The sequence below is a fragment of the Trypanosoma equiperdum genome (assembly GCF_001457755.1).
Source record: "Trypanosoma equiperdum strain OVI genome assembly, contig: ctg_562, whole genome shotgun sequence".
In the NCBI taxonomy this organism is placed as follows: domain Eukaryota; phylum Euglenozoa; class Kinetoplastea; order Trypanosomatida; family Trypanosomatidae; genus Trypanosoma; species Trypanosoma equiperdum.
The window spans coordinates 2647-16988 of record NW_027124490.1 but is presented as its reverse complement, the minus strand read 5'-3'; the positions used below and the strand labels follow the sequence as shown (position 1 = coordinate 16988).

At 48.5% G+C, this 14342-nt stretch overlaps 3 protein-coding genes and 6 pseudogenes across 9 annotated transcripts; all 9 read left to right on the top strand.

Annotated features, from left to right (window-relative positions):
* Positions 1–280: 280 nt before the first annotated feature.
* Positions 281–658, top strand: TEOVI_000254400:pseudogene (annotated as a pseudogene). The gene has a single exon. A coding segment is annotated over exon 1 (378 nt).
* A 579-nt stretch (positions 659–1237) lies between these two features.
* TEOVI_000254300 (40S ribosomal protein S14) lies at positions 1238–1672 on the top strand (the record flags this gene model as incomplete). The annotated part of the gene is made up of 1 exon (XM_067225601.1): positions 1238–1672. One exon carries the CDS (start codon positions 1238–1240, stop codon positions 1670–1672), a length of 435 nt encoding a protein of 144 aa, XP_067081702.1.
* Positions 1673–2264: 592 nt separating this feature from the next.
* On the top strand, positions 2265–2594 carry TEOVI_000254200:pseudogene (annotated as a pseudogene). The gene has a single exon. A coding segment is annotated over exon 1 (330 nt).
* A 616-nt stretch (positions 2595–3210) lies between these two features.
* TEOVI_000254100:pseudogene lies at positions 3211–3936 on the top strand (annotated as a pseudogene). Its single transcript has one exon. A coding segment is annotated over exon 1 (726 nt).
* Positions 3937–4868: 932 nt separating this feature from the next.
* Positions 4869–5909, top strand: TEOVI_000254000:pseudogene (annotated as a pseudogene). Its single transcript has one exon. A coding segment is annotated over exon 1 (1041 nt).
* Positions 5910–6797: 888 nt separating this feature from the next.
* TEOVI_000253900:pseudogene lies at positions 6798–9599 on the top strand (annotated as a pseudogene). Its single transcript has one exon. A coding segment is annotated over exon 1 (2802 nt).
* A 277-nt stretch (positions 9600–9876) lies between these two features.
* TEOVI_000253800:pseudogene lies at positions 9877–10227 on the top strand (annotated as a pseudogene). Its single transcript has one exon. A coding segment is annotated over exon 1 (351 nt).
* A 454-nt stretch (positions 10228–10681) lies between these two features.
* Positions 10682–12133, top strand: TEOVI_000253700 (Cornifin (SPRR) family, putative; the record flags this gene model as incomplete). The annotated part of the gene is made up of 1 exon (XM_067225600.1): positions 10682–12133. One exon carries the CDS (start codon positions 10682–10684, stop codon positions 12131–12133), a length of 1452 nt encoding a protein of 483 aa, XP_067081701.1.
* Positions 12134–12512: 379 nt separating this feature from the next.
* TEOVI_000253600 (uncharacterized protein) lies at positions 12513–14045 on the top strand (the record flags this gene model as incomplete). The annotated part of the gene is made up of 1 exon (XM_067225599.1): positions 12513–14045. One exon carries the CDS (start codon positions 12513–12515, stop codon positions 14043–14045), a length of 1533 nt encoding a protein of 510 aa, XP_067081700.1.
* Between the last annotated feature and the right edge of the window lie 297 nt (positions 14046–14342).

The following is a 14342-nucleotide window of genomic DNA, read 5'->3' as shown; positions in this document are numbered from 1 at the left end:
CAAATAATATATTGTTGTTATTATATATATTCATATGATGTTCCATTTCTTCGTTTGTTACTCTTTTTTTGCTTTTGCTTTTGCTTTTCTGTTCGTTTCTTAAATCGAAATATACTCCTCGTGTAGGTGTTTACTGATCTTTGCTCGTGATCGTTTAGAATATTAACCAATTTGTTTGCCTTTAGGAAGAAATAAGAAAGGCACCTACGCGTATCCACACGAGCACCCGGGACAAAACAAGAGAAAAGAAGAAGAGGAAAGAAGTGGAAGTCAAACGTAGCTGATGGTGAACGAGTACCATGAAGCCCCGCGCCCTGCCATTACGTTGCCGCGTCCCGGAACTAAATTCCGAGCGAGTGCCGTTGAGCCCATTTTGAAAAAGGTGTGCCAAACACTCGTTGGGGATCGGGCGTATGTGCATGAGGATGTACAACCACTAATAAAAGAAATATGTAGTGAGATTCAGCAGCGTGTTGTGCGCCTGGGATATGAGCGTTATAAATTTGTTACTCATGCCACCGTCACCGAAGCCGTAAATCAGGGAATAAGAATTGCCTCCAGGGGGTTGTGGGATCCTGTCACGGATGGTTATGCGTCCTATACTTTCTCTACAGAAACTATGCATGTAAATGTCGTGCTGTATGCGCTGTACTGGGAGTAGAAGAGAGTGGCTTGTGTTCATCATTTCAGATGTTAATTCCTTCTTTTTTTTTTTTGGTGTGTTACCGTTGGTTATGGAGACTACGTTAGGCCGATGACATGGTTACTTCCTTCTTGTTGGGACGAGTGATGCTCGCGTTGTAGGATGTTTTTCCTGTGGGAGGAGGAAGTTGGATGATGAGGGGGTGGGTTTTCTTTCTTTTTGTCAGAAGATTTGATGAGGGCGATGATTTTTCCTTTACCCTTTTTCGTTCTTCTATTTTTGATATTGTGTTTGATGTATAGAAAGGTTACTGTTACAGTTCCCAAATCCTTTTCTAGAACAGATCCCTGTTTGGGAGCATGAATGATGACACACTGGTTGTTGTTTGGCGCACCCGGATGTGGTGATTAATATGATGGTTGTGTAATGTATATTTCCCCCTCTTTTGTTTTTTACTGACGCTTCCAGAGTATCTTCTTCCTTTTAACTCTCCATTTTCTTTTTCTTTACCGGGTTGCTTGACTCCAAAATGATAAATTTGTTAAATATCATCTGCTCGTTTGTTTATAGGTGAAGCAGACACAACTTCCCCCCATGTCTAAGAAACAGGAGGTGAAGTACTACGGCTCTAGCGCTGGGAAGGACCAGCTTGTGTACGGCGTTGTGCACATTTATGCTTCCTTCAATGACACCTTCGTTCATGTCACTGACATGTCCGGCCGTGAAACGTTCTGCAAGGTGACAGGAGGTATGAAGGTAAAAGCAGATCGCGATGAAAGCTCACCATACGCTGCGATGATGGCTGCTCAGGATGTTGTTGCCCGTTGCAAGGAGTGCGGCATTAACGCCCTGCACGTGAAGATGCGCGCCACTGGTGGTGTTGGCACTAAAAGCCCCGGGCCTGGCGCTCAGGCCGCCCTCCGTGCACTCGCCCGTGCAGGCATGAAGATTGGCCGCATTGAAGACGTCACACCGGTGCCAACGGACTCCACCCGCCGCAAGGGTTCCCGCCGTGGCCGCCGCTTGTAAGGTTGAGTTTAGGGAGATTTGGCAGTTTGGTGCGGAGGGACGGAGGCGGCATTTCCTGTAGCGTGTCATTGCCTTCGTTGACTTTTGTACTGCGTGGGTATGAACGAGTCTTCGCATGTGCGTCCCTATTTGTGTGTGCTTTTGCTTGTGTTCTCTTCTGTTTTTTTTATTTATTTAATGTTACTCCTGCGTGCTCACGTTAGCGGTAACGTCATTTTCGCCTTTATAGTTTCCTTTTCTGTGCTTTCCCATTTTCTTTTCATCGGTAACATGCCATTGCTACCGGCACGGCCTGCGCTCGTAGTGCAGAAATCTTAACCCTTTATTTCCCTTTCGCTTCTTTTTTTTCTTTTCTCTTTTTTAGGTTCGCAGTCCCCTTCTTTGTCTCTTTGGAGGAAATAGTGTCCGGCTACAGCTTCACACTAATCTAAACACTCTTCTCGACGCAGGAAAACTGTGCGAGAAACTTACTCGGTTAAGGCAGCCTCCCCATTCGTTGTGTAAAAAGAGAGTAATCACGTGGAGCTGTTTCCTTTTTTTTTTTCAAAAGAGGATCCATCCCAGCTGAGGAGGGGAGTTCGCCTGACAGTGAACCCCAATGAGTGGAAATGTGAAGTTCAGCACCACTGGTCCAAGTATAGCAACGAAGAGGACAGCGGACAACAAGCCGAGGGCAATTCTCCCGCATGATTTTCTTCTTAGCTTGCACGGGCGGCGAGTAGTTGTGTTTCTCTCGTACCAACAACACGAGCTAGAAGGCCGTCTTGCAGCAGTCGATGCGGATAAGGGGGATGTCCTCCTGGAGGATGTTGTGCATTACAAGTGGAATGGCAATCATAAGGGCGATGGCTCGCGGGCGGAGGTAAGGCGCTGCCGAAGCGCAATGGTGAATAGCCGTTATGTTGAAATGATTTCTCCCGCGTGAATTAACCACGTAAGGTGTGTGGAAGTGAATGCTGCAAGCACCCACTTTTGCGTTGCCAATTTCTTGTCATTATACCGTTGCAGTAAAGGGGAGAAGAGGCGGCTTCATTTGACCGGGCTCCCCCCGTCGGTGGCGCTGTGCTTACGGTACTGACAAGTATCCCTCCAAAAAAATGTGCACTATTTTTGACTCTACCGCTTTTGGAAAATGTTTCACCTGTCAACACTCCTTAGAATTGTGCTGAAATTGCGTGTAGCAATAAATGAGCATGGTAACTGTATAGAGTTGAGGAGAGCGATGGGCACTTGCGTGTTGGTGTGATGGTGCACCGTTAGCTGAGGGACTTGCTGGTTCACAGCGTCGGACCATTAAAGGTATTCCTCTTCCCTGTATTGGTTTTTTAGTGTGAAGATGAAAATGATCTGTGGTGTTCGTACTGATACTGTTTTATTTTCCTTTTTTAATTTCTTTTGATTTGTTGTTGTTTTTTTTTGTGCTCAACGATGTATCCATACCTAAATATGATATAAATAATATTCTTTTTTTTTTTGTAGTAACGTAGTATCTATCGTAGATTTATTATTGATCTTATCTCGCACCTGCCGTCGTTATTATGTCCCGCGCCACCACAAGAATAGGCGGCGGAATGGCCCGCACTAACGTCGTGGATCACGGTGTACATGTGAAGCCCATTACACACAATCCGTACATCTACGCCGTTCATGACGGTGTCAGCACCGGCTACCTTGAGGGTTTCAGCCCGAAACCAATGCATTGGCTCTATCGATTTCGCTACAATATGCTACCACAAGGGTTCGCATGTGGTTTCTTCTCGCGCAACCCATATGGTCGCTACGTTCACTGGCTGGAGGTGAGCACAATTGAGAAGATTCGCCTGCAACTCACTTCCATGGAGGGAATTCCCGCTACAGTCCTGACGCTTATCGTGGTGGCATACACCTTGTGGTTCACATATCGCCTTACCTTCCTACACCCGGATATTACACTCTACAATTTGGTGCTGTGGACTACTAAACCGTGGGTGTCAGCGCAGCGCTTCAACAAAAAGGTGTGGCTTGACCAACCTGTCTATCGATGGGTACATCGTGCACCAGAGTACTACATCACAGATCCTTATCGTGAGCTTACGAAACTTGGTATTGCAGCGAATGACACATGGTTGGAGTACGTGAAGTCGGTTGGCCGCGAGGATGAGCTTCTCATTGGCCCCCATGACGCTGGATATGGTGTGGACGGTAAAGGCAAAATTTTACCTGTTGTGATTCCCCATGATGACAAAAGTGGGCACAACCCTGGTCCCTTACCTACACTTCGTTAAGTGACTCAAATGAGGTGTCCTCATCGCTTACTGTAGTAACCTTCGCCATCGCTCATTACTATTATCACTGTTGCTGCCGTCACGGTATCTCTTCTTCATTCACTAACATGCCTCTCAATTACGCGCGGAAGCTGCTGCTTACGTTATTCGCTTTCCGTGGGAAGGGGGAGGGGTATCTGCCCGACAGGGTTGTTAATGGCGGGGGGAGTGGAGGAACGAGTGCCCGCTTTTTCTGGTAATGCAAAAAAATAACCAAATAAAATAAATGGATGAATGTGATGCAGTGATGCAGATATAGGAAGAATGGGTGTGATGAATGATGTACACTTTGGTATGATAGCAAAAGGAATGATATGTTGCGAGTGTAGTGTCGAAAGAAGAATATGTTTGTTTATGCTTAAGGCACCGTGAGGAAGGAGTTATGATTGAGACGACTATGCGAGTGACACCCCCGCTTCCCGTTCCCGCTCTTCTTACTCCTGCCGTCAGCATGTAGGACCCCTCGAACATATCTTACTGGGTGGTAGTAGCAATGTTATTAGTTGTGTGAACATGTAAATATATATATATATATATATATATATATATATTAGTATTAAATGTATGCGCTCTGTCAGGGCAGGTACTTACTATTACTAATTTCGTAGCTGAAGCTATTTTTTTTTTTTCACTGTGATCACTTCACTATAGTGTTTTAGCCTCCGTTATTCCTTCTAGTCTTCCAACTCTTGGATTAAATGGTGTGTAAAAGAAACTGAACAGATGTGAAGGGAACCAATTTTTGTTTTTCTCCACAACCGTTACGACTCTGTTTTACAGCCAACATCTTTTCCTATGGGGTAGCCTGAATTATTCATTTCACCGTCGTGGCCTTTCGGGAGCCAACCTTTTGGTGCGTGGGACTTGTTCACCCTGCACCTCCCCGCTCCTACATGTTTCGAGAAGACAATGTATGTCGCGGAATACATGTGTATGATTTTATTCTTTCCTCTTCTCCACTGATCTTCGTTTATTTTATTTTTTTGGCGCTGCTGTGTGGGGTTTTAGCCACCCTGGTTTTGCACAGAATGAGCATTAGTTCCAGTGATGCGTTCGCCTCGGTGGCTGTCTCGTTTGTTGAAAATATCGTTGCAATCGGCACGTGTGGAAATGACGGGTGTTGCAATTCATATAACCCTTCTATCTTTACGCTCCCGTGCGCAGTAACGGACACACAAGAAACGATCAATCCAGCTCTTGGTGCATTTCTTTCGGAAGCGCTTAATGCGGAAGTTTTTCCGGTTGGGGCCGTTGCTCGGCAGTTGTGCAGCTCACACGCTCAACTAGCAATGACCCTTAAGGGTTATATGCATTCTCTCTTCGTTGCCTCACGAGAGCAATTCGGTTGCAGCCTGAGTACACTCATCCATTCTCTTTGGCTTCTTGATCGATTGCAACGAAGGAATATATTGGCTCAGCAAAATGCCGCCGTGGCGCTCCACAAGATACATGCTTGCACATACGGTGAGACGTGCAGTAAAAAAACCACTTCTGCGCTACTGAATTCAGGTCTGTGCCACGGTGGGGAAAACTCGCTGATCACACACTTCGAGTGTTGGTGTAAGTCGTGCTCTGGTGAAGATGTTTCTCTTTCGCAGACGTCATCGGAGTCCTCGGTGTCTTCTTCACCTGAATTCCCCAGGAGGCAGTTGTGCCGCGCCTGCGCTCAGAATGATGTTTTCAGTTTGCAAATGTGGAATATCCACATCTTTGCCGCTGCTGCACTTCTTCTCAGCATGAAAGTGAACGAAGACGCCTTGGCGGAGGTGGACGCCGAAATCTTACTGGATCAGTTTAGTCACGCCATCTGTTGTGAGCCTCAGGTGCTCCGTTGTGCTGAGCGATGCATCTGTGAGGGGCTTTGGGGCAATCTACAGGTGACGGAGCAAGGGTTGCAGAGTGTGATACAGCGACTTGGACTTCATTTTGATTAGATTCAAGAGGCGAATGAAGGACCTCTTTCCATAACTGTTTTCTCTTCAACTTCACAAGTATTTACTTACTCTGTTTTTTTTTCCGTGTTCCTAAGTCTTGACGTGATTTTTTGTTTTGCATTGAATCGACTCCTTTTTTTTTTCTACGGCTTACCATGGGGAATTTAATTCCCCTTTCGAAGTATTGCCGAGGGAGGAGATGGAACTGCCGATTTCATGCTTTGTGGCACGTCTCTCTCCTTTTTTTTTTTGCATGTGAAAGCAGCGTGGTATCGTTCCTACTGGGGCTTTGTTTCCAGAAACGTCAACTCCTTTTGGCTGCACTTCTGCTGTGTTGTAACATCCCCATTTATACATAAATGTATGCACACGTGTATGCATGAGTTTGGTTTCGTGTCTACTGAACAATCAGTCAAAGAAAGGAAATTGTGTCAACAGCCTCTAACCTGCTGCGGTTTCCTTTACTCTACGGAGTGGAGGTGGTTTTCTCCTTTAGCCCCTCCTAGCGTTCTCCTTCGCGGGGGAAGTTTATTCAATCCGTTCACGGAGATTTTGTTTTCCCTTTGCGAGCACGGAGCGATGCTGTATGTTGTATTATCACGTTTTGAACTTGGCGGTAGGAAACTTCCTCCTCTACCCATCCTCTTTGTTGACATCGCCTTCGTAACGCGTGGAAGTGAGCTATGTGGCTTTATATAGCATTTGCCTCTTTTTTTTTTGTGTGTGTGTGTGCGTATGGTCGCCCCCGTGTTTGCTTACGGAGTTAGTGAACCGTTGTGGTTATAAGAAGAGTCTTAGAATTCCCGAAAGCTCATTTCTACAGGAAGCCAACGGCAGCGCCGCTTTGGATATCGGTATAACGTGTTGTGGTGATGAAAACTATCTCCGATGCGGCAAATCCATCTAAGTAGTAACAGACGCAAAATAACCTCTGTTTGTCGTTGCGATGTATTTTTACGCTTAAACAGATTCACCATTCACGACTTAGGGTTTCATCATGCCCACAGAACTGTGCTCTCTGCACCATCCATGCCCACAGTGGGCGCAGCGACGTCAACTTACACGTTTCCTCTCCTTTATTGTCGACGGATGTGCCACACAGACGCAACGAGCTTGGCAGCACCTGCCAAAACTACTGCACTGGATGCTGAGAAGCCTCAGGACGTCTGCGTAGTTGAGTCGCTGGACGTATTTTCAAAGTCCCGGATGCTTAACTACCTCAGTCGTCACTCGATGGACGACAGCAAAGAAGATAGTGCGTCAGGCAGAAAGGCATCTCCCTTTCTCATTACTAGGGTCGAAGACAAAACTACCTTCCAGGTGGAGATGCTCGTCCCTGCCGAAGCTTATGTGTCTGGTGTGTTGCAGCGCACGGCTCTGCGGGCGGTAGGTTACGCCCAGCGGGAGAAAGATGCCATTATTGCTGCATGTATGCACGCAGAACGATGTTTGGATTCGTTAGCCATCCCACTCTTCACTTCTGAGCGCCTCCAGCGGAAGCGTGTGGAGGAAGCCAAACGCGAGGGGCGTTATGCGCCGTCACCCGGTGATCCCGTGCGGGAGCTACGACTTAGCGAGCTTCCCTTCCCTTTACTGTATAAATGCTCTGCAGCATGTAAACCCACAGAAATGAAGGGGAAGTTTTCTGTGCTGCGGAGTTATCAGCCAGATTATCATACGGTGAAGCGGCGTTATGAAGATTTCTCGCGGCGGAGTGGCGGGGGCCCCCTTTTTCGTGGGGTCGCCGGAGAACTTGCCTACCTTCAAGCGACCATATTTAAACACAACACATCCTTTCCAGGAGCAGGGGAGGACGAAGATGATGATCATTCCTCAATCACCATTGATCCAGCAGAAGTAGAATTACTGAGGCCGAGCTGCGTCCCTCGCGGCCAAACCTCATCCAGCGTACCACCGAATTCATTGGGTTGTCCTGCAGCGCGTCTTGCAGTTGTGAACTCCCGCCCTTTGAATGAACATCGTATTGCCGGTCTTCTTGATGAAAGCGAAGGGGGTCTCTTTGACATGGTGGAAGGTGAAAAAGACACCTGGTGGATTCACGAGGAGCTACCGGGTATGACTTGCCTTTACGATCCTCACGCACAGAAACGTGTAAATGAGGTGTATGAGTTGCATTACAACGTCCCTTTTGCCTCTTGCGTCGCCGCCGTTGCAAGTGAGGAACTAACGCAAGTGGATATCGGCTTTGGTAACAATTGTAGGAAGGTATTGACGTGGTTTACGGTGACAGCAGAGATTCCAGGCTACCCTGCATTACAGGCGAAAGGTAAGGCTTTGAGTATTGACCACGCCACCCATTTGTGTGCGATGCATGCGGAACTGCTTTTGTGTTGCCTTGGTGTTCCATTTTCATCGAACGCAATGGAGCAAACGCGACATTACGATGCGTGTTTACGATACGGACGTCTGGTGTCCCCAGTGGTTCGGGAATATAGCGATGAGCTGCGGGCACTTCTACCAAAGCCCCTCAAGCAGTGGCATCGCATAAAAAAATCGCGTAAACGTGGTGCCCCACTGAGTTTGGCGGAGAAGGTAGTGGCGCTGAACCGTCGTGTGGTTGGGGACATCCGTCAACACCTGGTGGAGGTCGATATATGCTCTGAGCCCCAGTACACAGAGTTGCTGCAGTTATCCATTTCAACCCTACGACAGTTCATGGTGGAGCAGCAGCATCCATATGAATCTGCCTACATTAACTTTGTCTACAGTGACAACAAGCAATATCGGTGTAGTATTTACCTGCCGTTACCGGAAATGTACGGAATTCGTGGTGGCGTCGCCATCGGAGCAACACCCGAGAGTTCACGACAGTTGTGTGCGCTTCACGCGATAGACACGCTTTGTGCACTCAACGTTCCAATCACACGGGACGCAAAGAAGTTACAACGGTTGCTTGACGAGCGGAAGCGCTTCGGCCTTATCTTACCGCAAACGTGTGACAGTTCGATATCTGGTCTGTCTCACACGGTGCGCTCTCCGCCCGGTTATCGTGAGGCACCCGGTTGTGCTACCAGGCGTATCCCACCCCATCAGGATGTGTGGAATCTAATGATGGCTGACGCTGGTGACTTTGATGTGGTTAAGGACGTGGAACCTGAGAAATGTTACAAGTTGGGTCTTCCGGACACGGGAACACTCTTGAGAGGGCTATTCCAGACGTACCTCAAGTCAGTTGGGTGGGCCACTGACGGGCAGTGGGCCGCCATGAGGCATTATCAGGGAATGCAGCACTGGAATGGCCGTCTGCGTCTTCCATGCAACAACTTTTGGATGGAGCTCCCGGTGGATGAATCGAAGTATGGGCGGCGCGTCGCACTCGGGCGCTGTATTTTCCGTAAAGGAGCGGAAAAGGCCTTTTACATTCATGCCTTACGCATCCTTCATGCGTTGCGGATCGCGCCCTGGGATATGCATACGGATGCCACATTGACAAAGTTATTGAACAATGCTCCCGGTATCGACGTCCAGCGCGAGCGAAGTTGGTGGGATTTTGCGGTTCGTGAGCTCATTGAGCCGGTGGACACTTCCGTTAGTAAGGTTGGCAACCGTGTCACAACTGTGAGTGAAGCTCAGGTTGTAACTCCTGCAGGTGAAGGTGCAGAGTTTGATATGATACCCTCGCCCAACCCTGTCATGACGCAGGAATTGGCTAAAAGGACTTTTGTTTAGTTATCAGATAGCAGTGCCCGCGTTATTGGGTGCTCTTTGTATTCCGTTTGGCTCCGTCAGTAACTCATGTTATGTTTCTGCGCACCTGGCGTTCTCATTTTTTGTGCTTTCGATAAATTTCCACTACTTTTTTTCACTCTCTGCATTTCCTCTCATTCCCTCTCATTTCATCTGCTTGCTTCGTGCATGCGGCTTGTGATGTGCTTTGGCAACCGCCCTCGAAAAAAAAAAAAACAACACGTATGTAAACTAACAAATGATAGGTGAGATCACGACAATGGCATACGTCAAGAAAGACCAGGCACCCGCACTTGAGATGCAGCGCGTGCTCGTTAAGATGACGAGCCGCAATGCGAAGGCAGTGGAAAGGGTGGTGGCTGAGTTGCTGGAGCACGCCCGTACTGAAAAGGTGGAGGTGCGCGGCCCCGTACGCCTCCCCACCCGACGGCTGAGAATTACAACCCGTAAGACACCTTGCGGTAACGGTACAAACACGTGGGATACCTTTGAAATGAAGATCTACAAGCGCCTCGTTGACTTGCGTGCATCGACGGAACTGGTAAAGAAGATCACTTCATTCCAAATTGAAGCCGGTGTGGATGTGTCCATCACTATTCCTGACGACCAATAGACGGAGTTGCACGATGAGTGTGTGTTCGTCGCCAGCCACCTTTCGCGGGGACGGTTCGGCTGTGTTCATTTCGGCCATCGCTTTACCCGTGGAAGGCGTTGTCGCACCAATTACGAACATTTTATTTGCCTATCTATTTTCATCTGACGCTATGGCGTACCATATTCTTATGAGTATGTTGTTTGTGTGTGCTTAGGTGGGTCTCCGTTTCCGGTACTTGTTGTTTATTCCCTTTCTCCCTCTTTGAGCTTTCTTCCTTTTGGTTCATTAAAAAGGTTTACTTAGTTGCCGCGCCGCTATTATATTTTCAACTACCACATTTGAAGTTCAGAAATATATTGAGGATCTGCGGGGTTTGCCATTCTTTTATTATTAAATTTTTTTTTTTGCGGCAGTCGGGCATTGCCCCCTCCCAGTTTTTTTTTTCATTATTCTGTTTAATATTTTCTCCATGCCACCAGCGTACCGACGTAAGAGTGCTCCCGGGTCGCGGCGAACAGAGAAACCCGCCCCGACGGGTACTGATGGCAGTAGCACCACGGTGAGGACCTCAGTATTGGAGATGGAGCTGGTGAATAACCTTAAGCGCCAGGTGGCATATCTCGAAGCGGAAGCAACCCAACTCAAGGAAAAGTTAAAGGCAGCGAACGAGCTGATAAACGAATCCAATACCAAAATACCCAAAGATGTGACGAAGAATGAGAACAGCGATAACGCTGTTGTTATACCGGAGGAACGGGGCACCGATAAGGTGAACTCTGCCGTACTCCCTGAACCTAATATCTCACACACTCCTCACGGAGCACGTGAGGATGGTGGCAACCACATGTTTCACTCCTATACCCCCGCGTACTTGGCAGGACTTCAGTTTGTGGTAGATCGACTGCGAGACGAATTAGTGGTGAGCGCTGAGACTCTCTGTAGTGAGCGCCGGGCCAAAGAGAATGCGATCGAGGAGAACGCTGTGCTACGTTTGAGGATTCAGGAGCTAAATTTTAGGTTGGAGGAGAGTGAAAAACTGCATCACGATGCGCTTAACACACTCAACGTCGAGCAAAACAGGCGTAGGGAACTTGAGGACAGATTGCGCGCTGGTGGGCTACCTGTGGGAGGAGGAGATGTATGCTCAACACTTGAAGATATCGTGGCTGAGAAGGATTATTATAGAATCCAAACGGACAGACTGCGGGTGGCACAGCGAGAGGGGCTCACGCGCATTCAAGTGCTGGAGGAGCGTCTGAAGGAAGGACGACTTCATGCGGTAGGCATGGAATTGGCGTTGCGGTCCTCCTCGCAGGAGTTGGAGGCTATACAAGCGTTAAATGAAAGAAAGGCAGCCATGTACGAACGTCTAGATAAAAGCTGCACCTTTGCTCTTAAACAGATGAGAGAAGCAGCGGAAACTTGTGAGAAGGTCCAGCACATGCTTTTTTTCCGTTCTGCAGAGGCTGCTTCGACTGATTCGTCTGTGTTTAGGTTTATATCATGTGAACTTGAGAAAATTTCGTCTGCATTGAATGCTTCTAGCGCCTTTGTTCGCGATGATATGGATACGAAGGGAATGGCTTCAGATGAAGCTCCCAGATGTACCGTGGCCCCGACGGCAGCAGTCCCGCAACCACCAAAGGCAGCAGTCCCACAACCACCAATGGCAGCAGTCCCACAACCACCAACGGCAGCAGTCCCACAACCACCAACGGCAGCAGTCCCACAACCACCAATGGCAGCAGTCCCACAACCACCGGCAGTAGCTGTTCCCGTTGCGAGTTCTGTGGGAGCAGTACCATCGAGTACCGTTAACATACCTGAGGGATTATCGGTGGCAATCAATGAGGAATTAGAGGCGGTAAGCCGCAAGATTTCTGAAGCGGAGGCAGTGCTCTTGTCCTACCTTGACAATTGAAAAGCGGTGAAATGTCGAAGCGGCTCATGTTTGGCCAACTTATTTATAAAAGCTATAAGTCTTGTTGTGTTAGTGCTTGCTTTCATTGCTTTCAACTTTGGTTACTTTCGCTAGCGCCATATTGTTTTCTGAGCTTGTTCGTAACATTAACGGGAACTTGCTTCCAAACATGTTGGGTAGGGTGACAAATCCAGGGTGCCTTCCATGCGTAGGTACGAAACCGAACGATTCACTGGGGAATTGCAGGTGAAGGATTTGTGAAAGAACGTAATACGAAATAGAAACTAGTAGATTTTGCACTTAACATAGTTTGTGTGGAAGTACAACGCCGAAGAAGATAAACGGGTGATACACTGGGGGGAGCAGCTGCTTTGTCGCAATGTTTGATGAGGACGCGACGCCAGTAACGTACCCCCTAAAGGGGAGTCCCTCACAATCACTGCTGGTGACTGCAGAAGGAGAGAGAGAGACTAGTACTGGCCCCAGTGTTGTTACTTTCCCGTTTCCACCTGATGTTCGTGGTCGGATCTCCCCGTTACTGGAAGAATTGTTGCAGCAACTGACTGTTCTCCATGGGGTGCTGCGGGCGCGTAGCGAGGATTCTCCCGCATTCACCAACTGCAGTGCCCTTGATGATGAAAGCAGCAGAAGTAGTCCGTATGCCGATAGTTGGGATGCGGAGCAGCCCGACCATCCGACAGAAAAGGAGGAGCAAAGGGAAAGCGGTTCTAGTCAGAACGCAGCGGGCACCTCTTCTGAACCGACAGCGAAAAGGAAGGATGCACCCCATACAGACAGCACTGTTGGTCCTCCTAAGTCGTTGGGAAGCGGGAGAGATTCGCCAAATAATGTTAAGCATTCGGGCAAAACTTTAGTTGAGGGAGCAGCCGGCAAACCAAGGGCCACCGCAATGCCTGCCGCCGCCGAGGGCACTGCGAGCACACCAGGTAGCTATTCATCATACGAAGCTGCACCACTCGACACGCTGAAGTGCCCTGCCACATCATTTCGGACCGAGTTGCTAGACGTCTCGGAATTCGGGAAGGTGACACGTCTACCGCACCACCCGAGAGAATACCGTCGGTCGAGTCCCTCGGAGGTAGGGAACTTATCGTCAGAAAACTCCTTGGAAGGACTTTTTTCTGGTGTAGATGAGGTGACACGTGGCGAAATCTCACCAATAGTCTCATCCCATAACACCGGGGTGGGGTTCGACGTGAAAGTCCTCCCCGCGGCGTTGCGGCGAAGTGTCCCACTGTTTATGCGGGAATGTGTTAGCGCGCTCATTACTCTGCAGGGTGACATGACAAAGTGTGTTGAAGAGGTACAAACGCGAGTAGATACCCATCGGAGACAGAGCTGTGCGTACATTGTTTCCCGGGATATTGCAAGCAAGCAATCAAAGTTAAATGAGGCGTTCATAAATCTCAATAGTGTGACTGATCGTTTGAGAACAACAAAGCAGCTTATAGAAAGAGAGAGACGTCGCGTTAGTGCTGTATTGGAGCTGTCTGAAAGGTTCCCGCGTGGCGTCAGCAGCGAGATATCTGTTTCTACAGACGACGACGCGGTTGCCTCGCAGTCGTCGTTGAGGGAGTCCGAAGTGGGGCAGCTTTCAGTAATTCAGCGGCCCCATGGCTGCATTTGCCAAACTGTTCCTTCACTGCGTGACAGCTATTCACTCGCGTGTGAAGTACTCCACCACCGACGCTGGTTGCCGCGATTAGTCACCGCGTTCAGTGCGTGCCCGGAGGCCATTGCGCAGTGGGCAACACACCTTGAAAAGGAGGCTAACGTACTCTGCTTTAGTGCTCTCCAGGCTATATTTGACGAGAACGTGAAGGAGAAGAAGAAAATATTTAACGACTCCAGGGGCACAGAAAAGTCGAAATCGCGTAAAGGGGGGAAATAGGCGGTTCCCCCTGCAAGAGAAACACCTTTCAAGGGGGGGGGGGAGGGAATCGTTCGCAATTGTGTTCATGGCTTCGCCTCTTTTTTTTTTTTCACCTTTCCTTTCGTTGCGTTTTCGCTTGTCTTCGTTTTGCTCCAAGTGTTGCTTCACAGTGCAATATCTCTTCTGAGGTGTATGGCTTACGATGTATACGTCAACCCCCCTTCCGGTAATTTTTAAATTTTGCCTTCTTCACGCCTCAGCGACCCATGCGAAATTCCCCTGTGTGCAGTTGTTGTCATGCTGCACTTAAGGAAA